This window comes from Notothenia coriiceps, unplaced genomic scaffold (genome assembly GCF_000735185.1).
Source record: "Notothenia coriiceps isolate Sejong01 unplaced genomic scaffold, NC01 NC01_scaffold00033171, whole genome shotgun sequence".
NCBI classification, from domain to species: Eukaryota; Metazoa; Chordata; class Actinopteri; order Perciformes; family Nototheniidae; genus Notothenia; species Notothenia coriiceps.
The window spans coordinates 16747-29649 of NW_011365872.1; the positions used below are offsets into that span (position 1 = coordinate 16747).

Below are 12903 nucleotides of genomic sequence, written 5' to 3' on the forward strand. Positions count from 1 at the left end.
TTTCCATTCTGATCCCCTTGGCACCTTGGGCTCAATAGTGTATGTGTGTTGTCTGTCTGTGCTGTCTGCTGGGAGGAGAGCGGCACATATTCAATAGTCAGTCTTCGTGCTGCAGCTTCCCCGTTGTGGCTGTGTTAATGTACTTTTTCGTTTAAAATGCACACCAACCTGTAGTGCCATTGGATCTACCCCACGTAGATGCAGCATTATTTCCCTTAAACCTGTGAGGCAGCTAGTTACTCAGATTCCTTTATCAAGTCCAAGTAACACACTACACAAAATACTCAACACCTTTGTTCCATTCATATATGTATCGTTTTACATTAAATCAAACTGTATTGAATCTTTCAAAAACTAGCCTACTTTCTTAAAATGGCCCCTAGTGGTAATATTATGTTACATTTGATCTGGATAATATCAAACAATGCCATTGCCATGTGATGCACAGGCAACTGAAGATAAATATTCCAGGACCTTTTAAACGTGAGTAAAGTGCAAAACCTCAGTATTTTCAAACAGTAAGTTTAAAGCCACATGCATAGTTATTCTTTTTTTACATTTCTCTTACATTAAATAACGGAATACACGCAGATAATGGCATCAGAATATAACATCTGCCAAAAGTGAAGTACTCATTATGGGTTTATAATAATATAATATATATACTATATATAGTATAATATTATAACTATATATAATATTATCTTATCTATGATCAAAATCATGTTTTATTTGAAGCCTACATTTTGTTTTATGCATTTGAATCTGAAGATCCCTAGTATCAAAGGTTATTATTATGTTTAGTAAATGTAAGAAGAGAAACATTTGCTTCAAGTACCCAAATAAAATAGTATAGTATAAAAATGGAAATAGTATAAAATGGAAACATTGTAGGGTTAGACCGTTTTTAAAGATGTCACAAATCATCTTCTGTGTCATTCATAAAAAAAAATGACTTCAGCTCTATCAAAGTGATTGAAATGTAACGATATTCAGCTCTTTAAAGTAACTTCAAAAAACAGCAGAGAAAAAAATATCTTCATGAGTATTTTAGTATTTTATTACAAACTATATCTTAAAAAAATGTAAACATGTAGACTTCAGTCCTCAGTGCGTATAAATAAATATGTCTTCTCTCTGGAGCCATTTGGTGATTCTGTCTTTGTTCATCATAATAAGTCAGCCATTGCGCTGTTTTGATCTTCATAAACAGAGCAGGTTCTCCAACGTTGTTTGATTATGATATATTCCAACAAGTGCTTTTGGGCTTTTCCACAACAACAACAACCTTGTCTCCCTTCAAGTCCTTATCTGTCCAAACAGCCAGTCTACTGGATCTTTGCCCCTGCAGTCTTTTTCTCTGCCCCTCATAAGAGAGAAATCCTCTGTGCTGTTGAGACTCAGATTGCAAAGTCTGGAAGTCCTTAGTGAGCGGGGAGAGCCGAGAGGCAGTGAGGCTGAGACAGAGAGCTTCATCTGAGCCTTAGAGAACGGCCGCAGCCTGGGGGCCCTCTGGAGTCTGACAGGGCCGCAGCTCGGGGCCTCTTCAGATCGGGCAAGAGCCTGGATGCTCGTCATGTAGTCGTCCAGAGACGCTGAGCTCTGGGCAGGCTGTGAGGAGGAGGGGTGGACAGGCAAGTCCTCCAGGGTCTCAGTAATTGTGGGTAAGAGAGGCAAGGAAAGCAACAGCCATGTGCGTTTCATGCTGCATCGGGGGAGGGGAAATAAAACAGTTAGACCATATGAAAAGTCCAAATACATAAACTGTTTATTTAATTTAAAAAAACATTTAGATAGTGATTTTAAATTGTGGTTGTTAAGAAAAAACTCTTTAATTATATTCATTTTCATTATACACTTTTTTTTCTTTTAGTCTTTTAGATTCACATAATTTAACATTTTATATGCTGTAGATGCCCTTCATTCCTTGTTTTCGTAAGAATTTAATTTGTGGTCAAAACATTTAACTCTATTAATTTCATACGTTTTTATTCTTCTGTCTGGTTTGTAAATATTACTTTTAAATCAACTTGAACACATGGATAAATTGTAAGTCGTCTATAACAAGTGTTAATTAAGAACACAAGAAGAAGAAGCACTCTCACCTTTGTTGCTTGAGTTGTGGAGTGGACATGCAGAGTGAAGCAGAGTGATGTAGTCCGCTCAGTTGAGTATGACTGGAGCAGAGTGTGTATCCGGGCTTTATAGAGGCACTCTGAAGCAGAGCGATGAGTCGCTACTTCCAAAAATAGATCTGCTGACCTTACTCGCATCTCTGTGGGCTTGTGTGTGTTTGGGAGGGTGTGTCCATGCCTGTTCAGGAAACTGGCGATGCAGGTCAGAGAGGTCCAGTGGTGAAGCTGCTCTCAATGTTTATATTCCAGAAACAATGAAGCCCTGGGAGCATTTTGTCTCGCCTCCAAAAACCCACGGTACCTCTTTTTTTTATTTCAGTAATAAAATGTTAAGCCATCTAAAAATGGTGAACACCTGACTATCTCCAGTATTCTTCTTTATAAGCAATCTGTACATTTCTTACTGACAAGCTTCTATTGCTCCCACCATTTTTTATGATATCACAGTCAAAAGTAACTGTCAGCCACAAGTTATCCATGCTAATTAAACTGTGTAATGTTCTATTAACAGGACATTCCTACATTTAGAGGCCCATCTTGGAGATTTAGTTAAGCACCATTAAAAATATATTTGATAAAAAGCTGTCTGAGATCTTCATGCAAACTGCTTTCATGTGTTCATAGTGACATGCTGCAAGATGACTGGAATACAAAATACAGAAGAAGTTTAACACACAACTACTTAGGAACATTTGTGTTGCATTTTATGGACTTTTGACAGTCAAGTTGTAAAGAACCACACCATGTCTTCGATCATCGTTGTCATGAGCTGAGTGAGGCTAAATTGTTGTATTTAAGGACTTCTTATTTCCCAAACTCACTCTCACAATATCAACCATTAAATCATAAACTGTATAGACACTAATATATGTCAATACAGAATGATGCTTAATACAAAGTGTTTACAATGATTATGATTTACTTATAAGTAATAAATTATTTCAAAATAATCTGAATGAAATGAAAAGCAAACCGTTTTCCCTGATATTACATTACATTGCATTTAGCTGACGCTTTTATCCAAGGCGACTTACAATAAGTATAAATGTCCAGTATGTGTTCACAAGGAATTAACATTAAATTACTTGGAATTTAAGCAGAATTGCAGCAGGATAACCACAAACCTTAAACTGGCAGAGAATCAGCTGATCAAATAAGATTCAGTTTTAATGTGGTGTTTGTATTTCTTTGACAAATTGATTTATTGAATTTCCCATACAAATAAATCGAGTTAAAGAGCTGCATTGTATTCTTGGGATATTATGAATAACAGGCTATTGGAGGGAAAGGAAGCTGATCAAGTATGTGATTACACAGTCACAGTAGGGATATCATATTTTATTTAATAGTTGAGTTATATAACAATAAACTTCAGGCTTCTCGATTCACTTCAACATGCTAGAGACCCTTTTCTTTTTACAATGAAAAGCAAACTGAAAAAAATGTTAATTACACTGTTTTATCTCCGTACTCATCATGGGACCATTTTCTTCTATCTCTAGACTTTCACTTCTGTGAGATCAAAATGTGTACGTGACCCAAAACAGTCTCGTCTTTGTTCTCCTTATTGCTGCCTTTTCGGACGTGACTTCACCCTTGTACAATGTAAAAAAAGGTGGGTCAAACCTGACGGTCTTTTTCCAAGATGACAGGGGTCACCAAGCTGTGAGCGCTCCTGCACGTACAACTGACATGGAGCTTCTGTGGCAGGCGGCCAGCAGGATATCCTCTCTGAACACGAGTTGTGATGATCACTGTTGTGTGTGTGTCTGTGTGTAGGAAGATGGAGAGCTCATCCTGGAGGGGTTGCTGAACATCTACTGGGGTCTGCGCCGACCAATCAGACTTCAGATGTACGACGACAATGAAAGATTTCGTCTCAACCGGTATGACCACTCGGAGCAGACCCATAGCATCTAAATAAAATTATCAATAAATAAAACAAAATAGTAAATAAAGGGCAAATTCTGCATTATTTTTGTCCAAAACTAACAATGGTTCCCCCTAGTTTAGCCGTCATTTATGATAATAAAGTGAAAATATTTCGAATTTAGCATGTCATAAATGAAGTGAAACTTGAATGCATATTTTCTTTATCGTTTTTGGGCAAAACTATTTACGAATGTATCAAGTAAAAGAGGACAGATTCATCTTGATTAAAATTATCTTCAATTTGGAAGACGTTTTACAAAAAAGGAAAATTACCTTTGCATTTAGCTAAGAAGGTTTAGCATTAAGACTGGTACCAGGAACACTTTCTCCACATTTACAGTCGAACTGTCTGCCAGCTGTAGTTTAATATTTTATATGCACACAAGTGGTATCAAACTTTTCATATTTCTGACAAACAATAAACACATTGTTCCTCTTTCTACAGAAACGATAGATCTGCTGGGGCAAAGCAGCTCTCAGAAGAGTCTAACAACAACTCACTGGGTACAGAACCTGAGCCAGCAGGTGAGTAACAAACCTGTGCAATACCTTTTACACACTTGCACATTTACATACTTAACTGATCAACATAGATTACAATCACATGCTGAGACAGATTAAAGCACCATGGATACTTAGTTATAATTTCCATTGGAAAGCTTGGCTCACAGGTGGAGCACAGATTAGCCTGAGATGCCACCTACATCAGACTATCAATAACACTATAGACAACCAACGCTAGGCCATTAGTCATGGATCTGACTTTGGCCAGTTAAGTTGTGTGCCATAGTCTTTCTTAATCATAGCTAAACAACTGAAGACATTTTTAGTTTTTAATATACATTTCCTTTCCAGTAAACAGTGTAAAATTGAAATGTTTAATCTGTTTTAGAGGATTTCAAATACTAATAGAAAAAAATAACCTTCAAAACTCATTTGAAATCATATATTGTTATATTACTAACATACTCCAGATCTTAATTTGAGAGCAAGAGTATTTGTTATTTATATGTTTAAAGGGAAATTTATTATATATTATTTATTTAATGCTAAAGACAATTGATGGGCTTAACAATGACGTCTGTGTTAAAACCATGGCAGAACTTGTGTTCAATGCATGTGTTAAAAGAGGCATGTTTTTGTTTGCCCTGAGGTGGAGACACATGTGGACCGGATGAGGAGGATTCTCCTCAGCTGCTGAGGACTAGGAGTGATGCTTCCTTCATGCGGGTTCAGAGGAGGTCAAGGACACACACTGCCAGAGATTTGCAGCGCTTGCGCACACACAGATTCTCAATCAACGGACACTTCTATAACCACAAGGTACAATAAACAGAACACACATTAATGTATCCCGCTGTTAACACATCTCCAGCTGCAGAAGGGCGGAAGCTTCCTGTGTGGGTGTGCCTGTAGTGCTGAGGGCCACAATAGCCTGCTGTGGGCTGATCTCATTAATGTGCTACATAATACAAGGTCACACTGTGTTCCTTCATCAGTTTCTCCTGAAGACAGTGTTTTTATTGAACAGTTTCCTGGAACAGACAGTTTCCAGGAACAGACCAATGTTCAAAAGCTCCAAGGTGTTAATGTCCAGAAATCGCTTCTCAAGTGTCCATGAAGCAAAGTACCTAATACTTTGAGCCCTCTCAGTTATTTCTACATGTGTTTCTCTCTTGCTTTCAGACATCTGTATTTACTCCGGCCTTCGGTTCTGTTACTAACGTACGAGTGAACAGCTCCATGACGACTGGACAAGTCCTCAACTTGCTGCTACACAAGTTTAGGGTAAGCAGTGAGACAATAGTTGCATCTCAAGTGGCGTAACAGTAAAACCAGAAATAAAATATATGTCTCTATTTTTTAAGGTGGAGAATAAATCTGAAGAGTTTGTACTTTATTTGGTGCACGAGTCTGGTGGTAAGTAATTAATTTTATTGTGGATTTATCAGATAATAATGGTTTTAGTTGTCTTTGTGTTCATTTGTTTTCTTCGTATATCCTTGTAGAAAAGACCCGACTGAGGGAAGGCGAATACCCGCTGGTGACTCGTGTGCTTTATGGACCCTGTGAGAAAATCTCCAAGATCTTGATCACAGAGGCCGACCTGGGAGAGGAAGTCACATATGATGTGAGTCTGGGCCTCCTGCCACCACACTCTGTTCCCTCATCGTGTTTCTTTTATTTTTTTGATGTAGTAATCAACATAAACACAATGACACAAAGGGACCAAAAATAGACAGTTGGGTTAAATTTAGCAAGCTGAATAAAGATATCCTGTTTCGAAACTGTTGTAACAATAAACTAAATGGACCGACTGTCTGTTGTGATTACACTCGGTGATAAATAAAACAAGTTGCTGGGAACTCTCCTGGATTAGGAATTGGATTGGAATAACTTTCAAACGTTTAGACTCCTAACTAAAAATGTAAAGAGGGAGTTCATTCAACTCACGTACTGTACATCTATGCCTAGCCATTGTTTTGTTTTAATTTGCCCAGGTTTAGAAATATTCATCATATACAGTGAACAATATATGGTCAGATTAAAAAGTGTTCTGCTATCGAAACCCATTCATCTATAAAATAGGCCTTGGTCGTTTACAAATCATGTGACCCCCACCCGCTCTGCGTGACTTGAAATTATGGCCCTACTTTTTCATATGCAGAGAGCTGTCCTTGGCTTTTAGAAAAACCGTAGTAGTTTGGGGTTGGTTCCTTGCTGAAAGACACCTGGACACCCAGGAGGCAAACTGGTACCTCTCCGGCTACCAGTCCACTGACTGGTTATGGTCTGTGTGGGGACTTTAATCAGTGACCAGCCAATTCCCAAGCCAAGTCCCTAAATACTGATTTACTGTACTGCTGCCTCCAAATAATTCAACTGTAGGATCTAATGCAGCGGTCGGCAACCCCTGGCCAATGCTGGCACGCGGCACCGTAACCAGTGGCACACTAGGAATAAGTGGAATAAGTGTGCAAAATATTTAAATTGTATTTTCGGATCCTGAACGAGACCGCCGCCAGAGCGCGTCTCCCCGTTACCTGCAGAAGGGAAGCCATGCACGCAACGCAGCCCCGCTCTCTTTATCTCCAGGTGACTTTCTGTCGCTTTCCTCCGTGGTGCAGTGCTGATCGTTTCACCACGGAGGAAAGCACTTCACTAATTGCAGTACCCATAAGGAGCTGTACAAATCCCGCAGTTTTTGCGTGGCTGTATATTTAGTTGAAAGCCCAGTGGCGATCTGCTCATCTCTCATCGAAATAATATGCTACAAAGGGGCGGACTGGCCATCTGTGTGTTGAACTTTCCTGTCGGCTCCCAGACCATAGTCGAGGAGGGCAGAAGCAACAAGCTTCAGGTTCAATAACCCACTTTAGCTTAAATGACTGGAGAGAGGCGAGCTCTTTGCATTTATTTAGCTGTTCTTCTGTTTCACAAAATAGATTACAGACCTCTGTTTTTCTGCTTCCTCGTTTCACATCCAGAAACATACACACGTTCCCTCACTGTCGCTCTACCATCCACAAACACACATGCACAATCCACACCCCTCTCTCTCTTAAAGGGACAGCGATCTCATCTCAATCTGCATGACCCTAATATCATAATATGTGTGCTCTGGAGAATCATAATTATTATTATGCCGTTTAAACCAAACATTTAAATGTGTTTGTTAAATTCGGCATCATGTAAGTTGCGCTGACAGGTCCACACACTGCTTCCCCGCAGCGAGGCTCCACCGCCCTCCTGTTGACAGTTCACCAGTGTCAAGCTCCCCAAGCCCCCCCCCCCGTTGATGATTCTCGATCGTTGACACGCTGATAACAATTTTTTAAATGGCACTTCATATCAAAAAGGTTGCCGACCCCTGGTCTAAAGTCTACAGACCAACTTTGGGTAAGTATCTAATAGTACAACCTTTTAGATTCTCAGATCACATAAAGAATCACACTTATTAAAAGTTGTGACATTTTCCATTACATTGCATTACATATATATCTAAATCAAATAGTTTCTGAGATGCAGCCATTTTCTTGTCAACAGGAAAACATCGAACTATGTTTTTTCCTAAAATATAATGCAATCTATAGAAATTTAAATCTAACATTTTGTCAAAATGTTGTTTGTAAACTTGCTAGTTTGTGGTGTAAAGAAACATCAGTCTTCATTTGGTCGTACTGTAGCAGTTGTGTTGAGCTGAAGCCACTAGAGGGCAGCACAATCTTTCGGTTGCTCAAACTGACATATATATATATATCACAAATACACATATATATATATATATATATATATATATATATATACACACATTCTTAAAAGGCAATTAATTTTGTAAAAATAAGCCTGACATTTTTATTTAAATGTTTTATTTTTTTCTGACTCAGTCATTTGTTTCCTCTTTTATGTTTGTACAGTTTACAAAATGCCTGTTGAACCAAAAACTAATTTAGTTTGTTGTAGCTAACAACTACATGTGAAATGTTTTGTAACAATAACATTGTTATAACATCAGTACTTTCCCTAACCGTAAGTTGCCCGTTGAAAGATCTGCCTTACATTTCATTGTGAGAAAAAATTATAAAAAGTCTTACATTTAATTAGACAAAGCTGCAACAACTTTCTTGATCAGAGTAAGCACCACAGAAGTGTTTACATTGATTCTGTCGGCTGAATCTCCTCATTGTATTCTTGATTGCAACCACAGTCTACATAAGCCCACTTTATACCGACACAACTACAAAAAGGGAGGTTTGAAGCTGTCTGTGTTTGCTGAAAATCTCTTCGCTGATGCGTAGTTGGTGGTGAGAACTTCTCTCTCCTCAATGCTTTCTCTATTTCATGGTCAGCATCGCTCATTGTCCCTGTGTCCACAGAAATCTGCCTTTTGTGATTTTTTGTGATGCAATCCAGAGATCCTGTGGTGGCAAGCTGTACACAATTCAATTTTATGTTTTTAATATATATTTTATTTCTGTATCCTTCAATACGGGCCCTGAGGCAGTGTTTGTCAGACTGTCTTATGAAACTTTACGGTTCATACGTTTTTTTCACAGAATCTTTTTAAACAAAGACGTCTGTTTTCTGATTCAGCTGCTCTTGTTCGACACGGTGTCATTGATTTATGATTTCCCATCCATTTCCAATTCACTCCTTTCTCTTTAAAGGAAGACATTTCCCTACAATGTCCTTATTTTCCATTGTGTCAGAGCACATGACTGGATACATACGTATTTAGATGCTTTTATACAGAAGGTCTTACATCCAACGCTCGTATACAGCACCACAAGCAAAGCAATATGGTGTTTTTAATGTTGCCCAGGGACACTATGACATGTTAATGCATCAACATACAGAGATTATTTTCTTGCAACAGTGTGGCAAACATTTTAATTTGAAGCAAAGAATTGCAGAATTAATAAAATACAACAGTGGTTGATATTATTTAAGCATATGATTTGTAGAAAAATGAATAATAAATAACTATTGCAATCCTGAAATACTTAATAACTACTTTCATTCGTGTCAATGGCCCGACCCTGAAACTCCACATTGTGTCAATACATTACATGTCACTTGTTAGACGCTTTTATCCAAAGCGATTTACATACTCAATACTGTGGACAATCCCCACAGGAGCAATTTGGGGTGAAGTGTCTTGCCCAGGGACACAACAACATGCTGACTGCAGTGGGGTTTGAACCTGTGACCTGCTGATCCCAACACCTACGGACAACCCACTACGCCACACGGCCCCTCAATACACCACAACACAATAATCTGGAAGAAGTTTTTACAGGAGAGCGTTTGAAAAGCACCGGTGCTGCGAGCGTGAGAAAAATGCTTTGGCAGATGTGATGAGAAAAGATGAGGTGATTGTGAGGGGCTCCGTGGAGAGAGGGAATGAATAATGTGATGGATAACTTCCACTACTAGCAGAGGCAACCCGTGTGTGTGTGTGTGTGTGTGTGTGTGTGTGTGTGTGTGTGTGTGTGTGTGTGTGTGTGTGTGTGTGTGTGTGTGTGTGTGTGTGTGTGTGTGTGTGTGTGTTGCCTAGCATTACTATACTTGTGGGGACCTAAATCTGTTTACACAGTCACGTGTGGGGACTCACCTTGTTAGGGTTAGGCATGTGTTGGTTAGTGTGTGTGTGTGTGTGTGTGTGTGTGTGTGTGTGTGTGTGTGTGTGTGTGTGTGTGTGTGTGTGTGTGTTGGAAAGGGAGAAAAGAGGGAGGGGGTGGGGTGCAGGAAGAGGAGAAGAGGAAGCCTGTGCCGTGTGTTAACATTCACAGAGACTTAATTCAAACTAAACAGGGCTGACCTTGGTGTGTTTATCAGATCCCATATGGACAGGTGGCCTCCATAAATGCCATTTTAGGACTTAAGAGTGCGTGTTTGTGTCTTTGCATGGGTGAGAAAAAATAAATGTCTAGATTTGAGTATCTTTGTACCCCCAGAGGCATGTGCATGGTGACCTGAACGTGTACAGTTGCAAGAAAAAGTATGTGAACCCTTTGGAATTACCTGGATTTCTGCATAAGTTGGTCATAAAATGGAGGAAGCCACTGCTGTCCAGAAAAAACATTGCTGCACGTTTGAAGTTTGCAAAAGAGCACCTGGGTGTTCCACAGCACTACTGGCAAAAATATTCTGTGGACAGATGAAACCAAAGTTGAGTTGTTTGGAAGGAACACACAACGCTATGTGTGGAGAAAAAAAGACACAGCACACCAACATCAAAACCTCATCCCAACTGTGAAGTATGGTGGAGGGAGCATCATGGTTTGGGGCTGCTTTGCTGCCTCAGGGCCTGGACAGATTGCCATCATCGACGGAAAAATGAATTCTCAAGTTTATCAAGACATTTTGCTGGAGAACTTAAGGCCACCTGTCCACCAATTGAAGCTCAACAGAAGATGGGTGATGCAACAGGACAACGACCCAAAGCAAAGAAGTAAATCAACAACAGAATGGCTTCAACAGAAGAAAATACGCCTTCTGGTGTGGCCCAGTCAGAGTCCTGACCTCAACCTCAAGAGAGCGATTCACACCAGACATCCCAAGAATATTGCTGAACTGAAACAGTTTTGTAAAGAGGAATGGTCCAAAATTCGGAGGAATTTTGGACCATTCCTCTTTACAAAACTGTTTCAGTTCAGCAATATTCTTGGGATGTCTGGTGTGAATCGCTCTCTTGAGGTTGAGGTCAGGACTCTGNGTGAACAATATGTGAGAGAAATGGTTATTTTGTGTATATAGAAAATGTTTTAGATCTTTGAGTTCATCTCATGAAAAATGGGAGCAAAAACAAAAGTGTTTTATTTATATTTTTGTTCAGTGTAGATAAAGATGGAAGATGTATACAAATCAAACAGCCATTCGAATGTTTGATCATCTGTGCATAATTATATTCCAGGGTTTAATGGAGGTATGTTGAAAATACCCGTCTTCACATCAACGACTCCTGTGTGTAGAAGGTCAAGAGCCACATGTTTCCTGGTGTACAGATTGCTGATTACTTCAGGAGGACACACTAAACCTCGCTGACCAAGAAAGCGAAACAGCATCTCTACGGCCTGCAGAGTGACACCCATCCTGTTCATGTTCAACAGAGGGTCACTTCATGTCTGACCCCCAACTCTGTAAAATCCCCCTGACAGCTGTCACATTGTTATTTAGCCACTGCAGGATTTGTCTCTGAATATAAATAATCATTGCAATGTGCACTCAGTATTTTTTACGTCCTAATCATCTTAAGTATACTTTAATGTGGGAGTTTTTCTTTGATGCATAGTGATGTTATATTGTATTTTTGCATATGATTCAGCGTTGTGTTGTGTCTTTTGGGACCTTATTGGAACAAGTGTTTTTACTACAACACGTTATTCTTTTGAATTTGTAGTGTCGAAAATCATCACATCAAACAAGAACACATCATAAATGATATCTGGGCTGCACAAAGTTATAGAAATAACAACTATAAATTCAATTTTAGGTTGTAATTCCCCTTTAAAAAGGCAAGGGTTTTCGTGTGAACGACATGTTAGAAATTATCTGATCCATTAAAGTTTAGAGATCTCTTTGTGGTGCAAATGACAGAAAACACAGACAACTAAATAACCAACTTAGGGATCCAGTCGGCTCCATATGCGTCGCACATGCACATTCGGTGACGCAGGTTTCTTGACATTGTAGCAGGGCCACTTCACGCAACAGTTATGCAGGTGCAATACACACTTTGACAGTGTTTGAACACACACCTGAGCTGTAGAGGCGGGCAGCGGACAGAACAACCGGCGCTGCTCGGGAGGACTTCAGGAGGGAGGCAGCACTTCTGCAGAGGAAAGCCATGACAGCGACTGCACGACGGAGGAATGTTGTCAATGAACTTGCTCCAATAACACGGGAAGCTACTTCCGCTCACCTCCTCTTCTTCGTTGGTGTTTTTCCTGAAGTCGTATGTTCCTTGGAGTAGTATTGCCACCCAGCGTCTGCAAAGTGTAGAACAAGATGTAATTACCTTCAAATCATTTATCTCAGCTAAACAAAACAAAACTGTATTTGTTGTCTATGTTATATCATCCAGTACAAATACACATTATACATATACAACTTTTAAAAAACATACAAAAGGGGGGAGGATTAATATAAAACAATACAATAAAGGACAAAGCACGTATATCATGATTCAAATAAATATGACAGACATATTGATTTTCAGTCTTTTTTTTACCAATTTTGCTTGTGTTTTTACTTTTTCAATATCCCATAATATTCAATGAAAAACACATTCAAATATTCACGCGAGATGCGCGTTCTCCTAGTCACTTACGTG

At 39.3% G+C, this 12903-nt stretch overlaps 1 protein-coding gene across 1 annotated transcript; it reads left to right on the plus strand.

Moving 5' to 3' along the window:
• Nucleotides 1–2331: 2331 nt before the first annotated feature.
• Nucleotides 2332–6574, plus strand: LOC104961347 (ras association domain-containing protein 4-like). The gene is made up of 8 exons (XM_010789626.1): nt 2332–2337; nt 3915–4021; nt 4513–4592; nt 5221–5390; nt 5754–5855; nt 5936–5987; nt 6077–6198; nt 6569–6574. The coding sequence occupies exons 1-8, from the start codon at nt 2332–2334 to the stop codon at nt 6572–6574; spliced, it is 645 nt and encodes a 214-aa protein (XP_010787928.1).
• The last annotated feature ends 6329 nt before the right edge of the window (nt 6575–12903 follow it).

Excerpts from the sequence above, each read along its gene's own strand:
- LOC104961347 (XM_010789626.1), top strand. Across the intron at positions 4,022-4,512 it reads GAAAGATTTCGTCTCAACCG|AAACGATAGATCTGCTGGGG; the intron begins GTATGACCACTC and ends CTCTTTCTACAG. Across the intron at positions 5,856-5,935 it reads TGCTGCTACACAAGTTTAGG|GTGGAGAATAAATCTGAAGA; the intron begins GTAAGCAGTGAG and ends CTATTTTTTAAG.